This window comes from Syngnathus typhle, linkage group LG4, assembly GCF_033458585.1.
Source record: "Syngnathus typhle isolate RoL2023-S1 ecotype Sweden linkage group LG4, RoL_Styp_1.0, whole genome shotgun sequence".
In the NCBI taxonomy this organism is placed as follows: Eukaryota; Metazoa; Chordata; class Actinopteri; order Syngnathiformes; family Syngnathidae; genus Syngnathus; species Syngnathus typhle.
The window spans coordinates 2,523,569-2,535,915 of record NC_083741.1 but is presented as its reverse complement, the minus strand read 5'-3'; the positions used below and the strand labels follow the sequence as shown (position 1 = coordinate 2,535,915).

At 39.3% G+C, this 12,347-nt stretch overlaps 1 protein-coding gene across 3 annotated transcripts in view; it reads left to right on the top strand.

The window, feature by feature from the left end:
* LOC133152383 (src substrate protein p85-like) overlaps positions 1 to 12,347 on the top strand; it is a 47,778-nt gene that overhangs the window by 23,847 nt on the left and 11,584 nt on the right. For 2 of the 3 annotated variants that reach the window (XM_061275928.1, XM_061275929.1), the window contains exons 7-10: positions 2,520 to 2,630; positions 3,794 to 3,904; positions 8,578 to 8,688; positions 9,535 to 9,645. In XM_061275928.1, coding sequence (XP_061131912.1) covers positions 2,520 to 2,630; positions 3,794 to 3,904; positions 8,578 to 8,688; positions 9,535 to 9,645 — 444 coding nt within the window. The remainder of the gene's footprint in view (positions 1 to 2,519; positions 2,631 to 3,793; positions 3,905 to 8,577; positions 8,689 to 9,534; positions 9,646 to 12,347) is intronic. The other variant, XM_061275930.1, reaches the window with a different exon arrangement.

Genomic DNA, 12,347 nt, shown 5'->3' with positions numbered 1-12,347 from the left:
GGGCGCTCACTGTCGCATTGCTTAAAGAGCGCCTTTGTGTTTTAGGATGAACAGCAGAGATCAAAGGAACAAGGCAAAGTGTTGTGAAATAAAATATTACCTATAATACGCATTTTGTTATTTGCTGATTGAAACTGCTAATTAAACTGTGAATTGAAACTAATAGGTGGAGAACTGAACTCTCGCTCTTTATATAGCTGACGTGTCTTGCGCAACCGTTCTGCGCATCTGTAATGGCGGCCTCCGTATGACGTCCGGTCCGCGATAAAGATTAAAAAACAAACAATATTTGACAATAACACACCATCAAGGATTGTACCATCGCATCAAACGATGTGTCGTCAATTATGAATTTTACTAAGTGTGTTGGGCAGGATGGCTGAATGCGATGCGCGATTGACAACAAACAAGAAGAAAGGTGATTTCAAGTTTTATTTCGAGGGAGATTTGTCATGTCTCGTCCCCAGTTTTGCTATGTGTCTAGGTTGCCATAGTTTCTGTTCGCGTCGCCCCTCTCTTCCTGTGTCACCTCAATCGATGTAACGTGTTTTGTATTTAAGTCCTGTCTGCCCCTCGCTCACCGTCGGATCATTGCATGTCTTACTGTCATGATGTGGTTTCTGTTCCTGTCTTTGGTAATGTCACCCTGTCTTTTTGTTCCACGACTTTGTCGGTCAGTCCTGTTGTTGGTTTTGTTGTACTATGACTTTCTTTAAAAAAAAAAAAAATTAAAAAAAAAAAAACAACTATTTTTTTGTACCCATGTATAATGCGCACCCCAGATTTTAGGACAATAAATTAGTTAAATTTTGCGCACTATACACGGAAAAAAACGGTAAATAACAAAAGGGTGGAATTTATGGTGAATCTGATTTTGTTTCAGTTTTGTGAATACAGCGGAACCTTGATTTTACGCGGACTTTGAGGTTCAGAATTTGGGAATCACGTTAATCGCGAAAGCGTGTTATAGGTCTTGCCAGTGTAATAAAATCAGAGCCATGCATATGAGTGTAGCAGGAAATTGCAGTAGGGACATGCCTACTGATACATGTGGTTGCATTTGGGGAGTAACATCATTGTTCTGGGTGAAAATTAATGATATAATTTTAAAAATCATTATATTACCAATCGGGTTAGCGATCATGTAGGGCCGTCCTATCCTATAAGCATAAGCAGTCATAAAGATCAAACAGCACTTACTGCTCGCTGTCTCTGTGGTTGCACAATGGAGTGCTGTTCCAACTTCTTTTTATCAAACGCCTTTAAATTACCGTATTTTCCGCACTATTAGGCGCAAAAAACTTACATTTTGCTCAAAAAAACACAGTGCGCTTTATAATGCAGAGCGCCTTATATATGGATCAATTGATGAATTTGTTGATCCATACTGGTTGTACACAGTGCTCTGCCAAAATGTTTCAGTACGTTTTAGTACGACTAGTATATTACAAGGTCGCATCGCTTCTCAACATTACGGCAACTGTAGTCAGGGGGTGTCACCGAATAGCTGTTGTACCCGCGAGGCTATTTCATTTCAAAATAGGCTGCTCCGTTAATGTTTCGAGTAAATTTACGGATTGATATGGAAGGGAAACATAGGTAAGCAGTACCAATGTGTTAGATCTAACTTTAGTCAGTTCTGATCATTTTATAGGAGATCGTTTGAGAAACGGGATTGTTTACACGTTGCTGAGGCTCATGGGGGTCTGCGAGCTGAGGCTCATGGGAGTTTGCAGGTGGCTAATGCTATAATAATAGCTGGTATACGCACAAGGCTATTTCATGTCAAAATAGGCTGCTCTGTTAATGTTTTGAGTAAATTTACGGATTGATATGGAAGGGAAACATAGGTAAGCAGGACCAGTGTTAGATCGAACTTTAGTCAGTTCTGATCATTTTATAGGAGATTGTTTGAGAAACGCGATTGTTTAGAGGGCTCATAGGTTATTGGCTAGTGGATGCATACCGCAACCCTGGTCAAACTCAGTTTGTTGCAGTATAGCTTCTATTTTATGCGCCTTTTAATCCGGTGCGCCCTATATATGAAATAATTTCTAAAATAAAAAATTCATTGAGGGTGCGCCTCATAATCCAGTGCGCCTTTTGGTGCGAAAAATACGGTAGTCATGGAAGTTAAATCACTATTGTTTATGCGCTGGCCATTTAGCTTTGTACGGTCTTTATATTTTCCATTTAAAATACTACTTCAAAATCTGTGAAGGTCGATTGCAGTGTTCGCTAAACACAGTTTTGTTCTGAATGCAGGCTCCGTGACCAAACTGCGTTAGACAAAAAGTTGCGTGGAATCGAAACATGTTCTACCGAGTTTTCGGTGTATTTCGCAAATTAAGTGTGATAATATAATCACTGCTATAATTATTTCACATATGTTGAATCCACCGTATATTACTGAGCATTGCCAGGATGTTTCTTTTGGCGATTTGACGTTAAAATGTGCCCACTTTTGCTATTCCGCCTCACCCTGACCACTAACCATCTCCATTTTGCCCGTTGTGTAGACTATAACACTGGGTTTGGCGGGAAGTACGGTGTACAGGCAGATCGTGTTGACCGGAGCGCAGTGGGCTTCGATTACCAAGGCAAAACCGAGAAACATGAGTCCCAGAAAGGTTTGTTTTAATTTCATGTATTCAATTTAAACATTAACACATTCACAACACGCCTAATGAAGAAACCGTACTAGAAATGCACCATAAAGAAATTCTTGGTCAATGTGAAGTGTACTTTCTTTTTTTTTTCTCTTATCCCTGCCCCCATTCAACCCAGTATTATATTTTTCCCAGGCAACTGCATGCAGGGGCAAATGGCCCTGTACCAGCTGTACAGTAAACCACACAGGAGTTGGAAATGGACATCAAATCGTGTTTTTGCCATTCCCTGATCATTTTAGTTGGATTATACAAAATGTCTGTTGATACAAAAATGACGCAACTAGACTGGCTTAAGGTTATTTCTTACGCCTGACCAACCACGTGCCGGTGCAACGATTAATTGATCAGTGAGCAACGATTAATTGATCAGTAAGCAACGAATCGATGAGCAAATTAATCGATAATTGTAATCCATTAATCCTTAACATTGTCCAAATATTCAAATTTTCAGTCTTGCATCTATAAACATTTTAAGATTGTCACCCTCAATGAATACAGTTTATCTTTGTGCTGAATCAAAATAAGACATTTGCAGACATGTGCTTTTATGTTGGAAAACAATTTGTTTTACTGATTGTTGGATGTTAGTGACCAACCAAGTAACTGAATCTTAAACAGTTTTTTTTTTTTGGTCAAACGTCAATTTGAAATAATGTCAAGTTTTTAAAGATAAGATTGAAGTTATGTTTTTAAATCTGCCAGATTCATGGATTAATCAACTAAATAAAGGATGTACAGACTAAGTTGCAAGTAGAGAAATGAAATGAACCCGTATATGCAAGACCATATTTACTTTCATTTTTTGTGCATGAACAGTTGGACTTCATGATCGCATTCTGCCCATGTCAGATTTTCTTTTGTAATGTGAACGCGTAAATAAAAAGATGGGATTTAAGAAAACATCTCTGTAGGTCATACCCTACATGCTGTGAGAAAGTAGTATAAGTGCAAGGTCTCTTGTTCCTTTTTCAGTGATGTGCACACTTTCACGGCTGCTGTAGCGGCAGTCCTTGGCAGCCACATTGACTTCTCCATACAAGTACCAGTGTTTAACAGTCTTTCTCTCTTTCTTCTTCATTTCAATCCCTCCTACGCTACCATTTGCTGTGGGCATTGGGCAGATTATACTAAAGGTTTCGGTGGAAAGTTTGGCGTGGAGATTGACAAAGTGGACAAGAGTGCTGTGGGCTTTGAGTACCAGGGCAAAACCGAGAGGCATGAGTCTCAGAAAGGTTGGTAACATTGCGGAGATATTAACAAGATGACTTTTGACACAAGCTAATCTCATATTGTATGCATACAACAATGCAGATAATTTAATATGTTTTCGGTGATTTAAAATGTCTAGAAATGCATTCACTGGTCATTGTAAAGAGTGTAGCATTTACCACAGTTATCAATTCATTGTTGCTCCCTCCCTAAAAACAAAAGGAGCAGGTTAGTGTTTTTACGTAGCCACATATCCAGACACGTACGTTATCTGTCTAATCATTGTATGACTTGATTTAAACCTGTACACCGCAGGTGTCAAAACTAAAGGCCCAGGGGCCAGATACGGCCCGGCCCCCCACATCACTTCATGTGGCCCGCGAAGACAAATCATCAAATTTGTGTGTCATTACTAGAATTGCAAATTGTCCTCACTTTTAATATATATATTTTTTTAAATATTTGACCAGTTTTTACTCGTCTGATATGAAAAGGAGTTATTTGTCAGTTTGTTTTGTAGCTTTTACTGTATATATAATATGAGGTGCTCATACATTTATTTGGGTTGACAGTCATAATGGCCCTCCGAAAGAAGCCATGACTACAATGCGGCCCGTGAAAAAAATGAGTTTGACACCCCTGATGTACACTGTGCTCATTATAAATGAGTTAGCGCTCTGTAAGCACAAGAACAATTGTCAGATTTTTGGATGATGATTAGACACACCAATAATTGGATTTTTGACAATTACCGTAAATTCCGGACTATAAGCCGCGACTTTTTCCCAAAATTTTGATCCCTGCGGCTTATAGTCAGGTGCGGCTTATATAAGGATTTTTTCGTGATTTTTGTGATGACTTGATCACTTCAAGATTTAAGAGTTTTTTATTCGCCATGTTTGAGCGTGCCAAACAAGGAATTTTACATTTAGGTGACTAACAACACTAACAACATGTGAAAAATGGCAAAAAAAATAAATTTCAAATTTCTTGAAGAAAAAAAACAACAAAAAAAATGCTATTTTGAAACACTACTATGGCTGCTGCATATTCTGGCTGTGTTGCTTGTGACTAGGGGTGTAAATCACGGGTTTTGTCACAATACGATATCATATCGATACAAAGACGCACGATACGATATTTGCCGATATATTATAGCCTGCTGTGATTCATTCATGATACATCACGATATAGTGCTCTACGATCGATATAGAACAATATCCTGATTTATAACAATTCATACGCAAAATCAACAAGGTACTGCAAACTCTTTATTTAGGAAATTACAAAGTGCTTCCAAACGAATGACTTGAAGCCCAAAGGCGAGCGAATTTCCTCGTCTTCTTGGACACTAGCCATAGCATCAGCCCAGGAGCCACGTAGTTGTCGGCTCCGCTTTCACGTGCCTGCTCTGCTCACAACACAACACGCCGCGCTGCTCCCGGAAAGAGGAAGCAAGCAACAATGAACTGGATTTCAAAATAAAGTCGCGTCTAATGTCCGAGGTCAAAAACGGGCGATATAGATCGATGTTTACGTTTAGCATCGATGCCAACAAATCGTAGAGCGATTAATCGATGAATCGTTACACCCCTACTTGTGACTATTATGAGCTTTAGTAGGAATGCACGCTAGGTGACCTGCGTCAAAGGGCTCTAAACCCTTTCTCTTACTCTGCCATGTGACTCAGAGATTACACAAAGCAGTGGCACTGTTTGGACCATCTGCATTGTATTAAAACCCAATCAATCAGCATTTAAATTAAATTCTTCTGACATTTTGCTCATCAAAAACAAGTTGTAATGAACATGAACTTTTAATGCATTTTATTCAGAAGGTTACTTTGAACCCCTAGGCTTAAATGGCGGCGCGGGGTATTTATGGATTTTTACGACCTCCAGGGGGCGCTCTCACAGGAAGCAAGTCGATCTTGCTTCTTCTTCTTCTTATTATTATTACCGTTTTTTTTCCATGTATAATGCGCAAAATTTTACTAATTTATTGTCCTAAAATCTGGGGTGCGCATTATACATGGGTACAAAAAAAAGTTTCTTTTTTTTTTTTTTTAATCCGGATATGATCTGGAGGCCGCCATTACAGATGCGCTTTCTTCTCTGCTGTTCACTTCAAACACGCTCCATACAAACACAATGCTCTCGTATCTGACGCTTGCTCGATCACCTGCTCATTTGCTGTCACAAAGTACCCTACTCAAATCCGAAACATTTCTTCGCTATCGAGTTTGCTAGCGCATGCCCAGTGATACTGACCAGCAGAATAACATCCGGTTGTTCCCAAAGATGATCTTTTTTCTGAAATAATTTTACGTTTACGGACTTAAGTAGGAGTCAAAATTTGGGTGCGTATTATACATGGGTACAGGCTTTTTTCCCAGCATCAACATGCCATTTTTAGGGTGCGTATTATACATGGGGGGGCATTATACATGGAAAAAACGGTATTATTATTTCTTCTTTGTTTGTCAGCGAGACAGACGAAGAAGAAATAATAAGAAATAATGCGCCGAAGAAGACGTGCTAGTTTGTGTTTTGAACATTTCGCGCATCACGCACACACCCTCATGGAAAACACACGAAGAAATGCATTTGATGCAGCTTTTAAGTTAAAAGCAATCGATTTGGCTGTCAAATAGGGAAATAGAGCTTAAATGGCGGCGCGGCGTATTTATGGATTTTTACGGCCAAGAGCGAGACAGACGAAGAAGAGATAATGCGCCGAAGAAGACGTGCTAGTTTGTCAAGACGGTTGCGTCACCCTTTTCTTTTTTTCGTGGTCCCGTCTACTCTGGAGGTATACGTGTCGCTCGCTAGCTTAATGTAATTTAGCGCTTCGTGCATGAATAAAATTACCATGAACAGACCCTCATCACACTCGAAGAAATGCATAAAAGCGACGACGAAAGAGAGACTGAGAAAGTGTGAGGCGAAGGATATCTAACGCTATTCCAATCAGACGCTGAGGAGGAAGGCTTCGATGGTTTCACCATTGCACAGGAGGAAGATGAAGACGATGAAGCTCTTATTTTTACTTTTACTGGTATGTTTTTAACGAGCCCTGTTGGTGCTGTACTACCGTGTTGCTGCTGTGTTACCGCCGCGTCTCAGTGACTTTTACCGGGTATGTTTTTTTTAATCCAGTCTTGTTACTTCCGTGTTGCTGCGGTATTACTGCCGCGTCACGGGCACTGTTTGGAAAGAAATGTTAAGGTATGTTATTAAAACTTTAAAAAAGCTTTCTGTGTCCAGTCTTTCTTTAATAACTCGCGTTGGAAAGAAATGTTAAGGTATGTTATTAAAACTTTAAAAAAGCTTTCTGTGTCCAGTCTTTCTTTGTTAATAACTCGCGTGCACACTTCCGTGTTGCTGCGGTACTACTGCTGCGTCACAGGCAATGTTTAGAAAGACATGTTAAAGTATGTTATTAAAACTTTAAAAAGGCTTTCTGTGAACGGGTGTGCACATGCGGCTTATAGTCCGGTGCGGCTTATATAAGAAAAAAAGTAAAATATCCCCCAATTTTAGCTGGTGCGGCTTATAGTCCGGTGCGGTTTATAGTCCGGAATTTACGGTAGACTTCTAAGGCTTTTATTGGCATGTATACTAATTTTTATAACGCCAGAACTTTAAATGAATTTCAATTTTCTGTGTGGACATTAAGTCTCATTTTTCGTGTCAAAGGCCCAGATTTGCGGGAATTATTTCAAAGTCAAAGTCAAAGTCTGCTTTATTGTCAACATCTTCACATGCCGAGACACACAGAGATCGAAATTAGGTCTTCCCTATCCCACAGTGACAAGACATATTACACGATAAACATACAAGTAAACGACGCAATATAAAAAACAAGAAGGCACAAACAATAAATAATAAGAGTAACAATAAATAAATAGATAACACAACGAATAAAAGTGTGCATACAGACAGTGTGCATACAGACAGTAAAAGTACAGGACTCTACGCAGAACGGGGAAGCGAGTTCAGCGTAGCGTCCTGTTTGTATTTGCAGTGTAGCCTGCCATAAAGCATTGATTCTCAAAGATCATAAAAGGTTTTCTAACGAAATCTGTTGGAGTTTACTCATTCATGTGGATTACTGAAACATGACAGGAAAATAGGTGGCACGTAAAATAATGCTTAACATTGACGGTCTTCTAATTGTAGACATATTTATTCTCGCTGTAAAATTAGGATTTCTCCTATCTATTCCCTTCACCCTCTACTCCAAATCAAATTGCTAAAGTGTTGTTTTTGTGTGCCCAGAAGCTCAGAAAATCACGTTGCGGTCTGTCTCAACCTGTCTGGGCTCAAAAGCACAGCACCACAGATACTCTCCTGTCGCTGCTTGTCTAACATATTTGAGTTTTACTACTTGTTTGGCTAACTGTAGACTGCAGATATCTGTTTGAAAGTAAGAGATGCCAAGAATGTACCTTAGAATTTTACAATTTGCAACTAGTTTTGAACCACGGCAACACCAGCTCTCAAGCATCTCGCTGCGTGATCTCCTTCCACTGGTTGTATACATCAGAAATATACAACTGTGTGTAAAATGAACCCTCCCCTTTGATTTATTAAACTTAATACTACTTTAGTTATAAATAAAATTTAATTCAGTCATTTCAGCATACTTTCTTCTTGTTCAACATGCGAACAACAGCTCTTTGTGTTGTCTACAGATTATGTCAAAGGTTTTGGAGGCAAATTTGGTGTGCAGACGGACCGGCAAGATAAATCTGCCCTGGGGTGGGATCATCAGGAGAAACTACAGCTCCACGAATCCCAAAAAGGTATTTGTCTGGTTAAGACATATTTTAGGTTTGTAGATGATAACATGAAGTTTCGGGACTGCAGCATATGCATGCACATCTATAGTGGGGCACGATGGATGGATAAAATGATTAAAATAACAATAATAATTCCCTTAAGTGTATTGACAAGTAATCGCGTTAGACAGAAAAATCACTAATACAGTAAATTGGAAGAAAAAATAGGCTCCATAGATTTCCAAATGTGTTTTGTCAGGAACAATTACAAAATCACAAATTGTCAAAAACATCTCTGAAGGTGAATTTTGACAAGATTAAAAAAAATACTACATTTGAACAACAGTGATAAACTGTTGGCTTGCTATCATGTTGCTGTACTGTATTTACATTTTTCTTCCTGTATTTTATTTTTTACTCAGGATTTGCTTGATTCAACATTATGTTCACAGTAGTTTGATTAAGAAGATAAATAGTACAATGTCCAATAGCTCTTTTTAGGCTTTGACCTGACTTCCTCTTTTCCATTGTGGCTTCTCTTTGATATTTGATGTGTAGTATTTCAAAGCTTGATTACTTCCTCAATGTGAGTCAAACCAAAAGAGGAACAAAGAAAGAACGTCTATACAAGTCAAGAAACCCTAACCCTAACCCTCATTTATTTAGTAGATACTCTCATGCAAAGCAGATTTGAGCAAATTCAGTGCTCGTTGTGACTTTGAATATGGTCGATAGAAAATGCCAAAGGGGCCGATGTGTATAAGCACTGTGGAGACCTGTCTCAGCCTTTAGTGGTCTTTCCTTGTGTTTGTGTTGTATTGTATTGTCTGTGTTTGTCCATACTGTATGTATTTGTGTGTTATGTTGCAGACTATAAGCGTGGGTTTGGAGGGCAGTATGGGGTAGAGGTGGAGAGGCAGGACAAGAGTGCCCTGGGCTATGAGTACAAGGAGAACCTGGCCAAGCATGAGTCACAGAAAGGCACAAATGCTTTCACCTCCTGCTTCTCATTTCAAAACCCCCACCTGGGCCTTGTCTTGCCTTTCCTTCACAAAATACATGCCACCAGCTTCATACCCATTGATCCCACTCTCTACCCCCACCTTACAGAATTATTTATTTCCCTTTCTTTTCAGTATAAGGCCCTATTTTGCTGGAGTACTGGCTTCCTCTTTCAGTTAACCTCCACCAACCCTGGGCTGCACTCCATTGTCTTATACAATGTCAATTTTGCACATAATATTGTTTTTTTCCAATGTTTTAAGGCTGCTATGCTCAATTGCCCTTTAGTGTCCACTAAATTAATTATTTTCTTTGCCATATTACCTTCTTTGCCCTCAGTAGTCTAAACACAGTATTTTGGTTATCATTGTATTGTTGGGATAAGTATTAAGCAGGTTGAATCAATTTTAGAGGGCTGCCATTTTGGCCTTCTACCACCCTCCATTACTATATGGTCTTCCCTCATTTTTTGCTGGGGTTATGTTCCGAAAAGAACCCATGATAGGCGAAATCCGTGAATTAGAAACCTTTTTTTTTTTTACCATTATTATACATATATAACACTGAAACCAAAGAACAAAACCTGTTTTCAGGTCCATGCATTTGTTTGACAGAGAAGTAAACACTTTCTTACAAATACCTACAGTGATTTTAATCATCAATACAAAGTACGTACTATATAGTAGGACAAATTGACAAATTGACTCGCGCGTATTTCTGACTGCCGCTGCGGCCTGACTTCGCTCTGTAGGTTTTTTTTCCTTCTGAAGCCATAACACAACGCACTGCGAAAAGAAATCCGTGAAGCAGCGAGGCTTTGAAAGGTGACCCGTAATATAGCGAGGGATGACTGTACTACCCAGTAAATGCTCATATTAATCAGATAACATTTTTCTAAGAGTTGCAGAATTCTCCAGGAAAGCACTACTGTTTGAACAAAAAAGAACTAAAAAAAATGTAGTCCGTAATTTTCGGACTAAAAGTATATACAGTGCCTTGCGAAAGTATTTGCCGCCCTTGAATCTTTCAACATTTCACCACATTTCAGGCTTCAAACATAGATATAAAATTTAATTATTTTGTCAAGAATCAACAACAAGTGGGACACAATCGTGAAGTGGAACAAAATTTATTGGATAATTTAAACTTTTTTTTAACAAAAAACTGAAAAGTGGGGCGTGCAATATTATTCGGCCCCTTTACTTTCAGTGCAGCAACCTCACTCCAGAAGTTCAGTGAGGATCTTTGAATGATACAATGATGTCCTAAATGACTGATGATGATAAATAGAATGCACGTGTGTGTAATCAAGTCTCCGTATAAATGCACCTGCTCTTTGATAGTCTCAGGGTTCTGTATAAAGCGCAGAGAGAACCATCAAGACAAAGGAACACACCAGGCAGGTCCGAGATACTGTTGTGGAGAAGTTTAAAGCCGGATTTGGATACAAAAACATTTCCCAAGCTATAAACATCTCAAGGAGCAATGTGCAAGCAATTATATTGAAATGGGAGGAGTATCAGACCACTGCAAATCTACCAAGACCCGGCCGTCCCTCCAAACTTTCATCTCAAACAAGGAGAAGACGGATCAGAGATACAACCAAGAGGCCCATGATCACTCTGGATGAACTGCAGATAACTACAGCTGAGGTGGGAGAGTCTGTCCATAGGACAACAATCAGTCGTGCACTCCACAAATCTGGCCTTTATGGAAGAGTGGCAAGAAGAAAGCCATTTCTCTCTGTTTTTTATTTGTTAAAAAAGTTTAAATTATATTACAATTTTGTTCCACTTCACAATTGTGTCCCACTTGTTGTTTATTCTTGACAAAAAAATTAACTTTTATATCTTTATGTTTGAAGCCTGAAATGTCGGGAAATGTTGAAAGGTTCAAGGGGGCCGAATATTTTCGCAAGGCACTGTAGGTCGCATTAGCCATACAATGCACAATAACGTGAAAAAAAACATATACCGTATTTTCCGCCCTATAAGGTGCCCTATAAGGTGCACTTTTTATCAAAAGTCAACAGTGCGCCTTATAGTCCGGTGCGCCTTATATATGGATCAAGTGATGAATTTGTTGATCCATACTGGTTGTACACAGTGCTCTGCCAAAATGTTTTAGTACGTTTTAGTACGACTAGTAAATTACAAGGTCGCATCGCTTCCCAGCATTACGGTAACTGTAGTCAGGGGGCGTCACCGAATAGCTGTTGTACCCGCGAGGCTATTTCATTTCAAAATAGGCTGCTCCGTTAATGTTTTGAGTACCGTTTTTTTCCGTGTATAGTGCGCCCCCATGTATAGTACGCACCCTAGGAATGGCATGCTGATGCTGGAAAAAAGCTTGTACCCATGTATAATACGCACCCAATTTTTATGATTTTTTTAAAAAAAAATTTTTAATTTTTTTTTTTTTTTTTTTTTAAGTCCCAATGATCGTCACACACGCAGGGAGGCAATGGGTCCCATTTTTATAGTCTTTGGTATGGTCTTAACTAGGCTGGATGTAATTTCTTTTGTTGGCGTTGATTTCTCCGACTGCCCCTAAACGCACCACCGCGCTCCGTGCGCGCATGGGCTGCGGACGTGAAAAAGGCGGCTCTGTATGGGAGAGACGTTGAAGAGGAATAAAAACACCCTTGGAAACCAAAACTTGCCCCTCGTCGTGACTCGGAG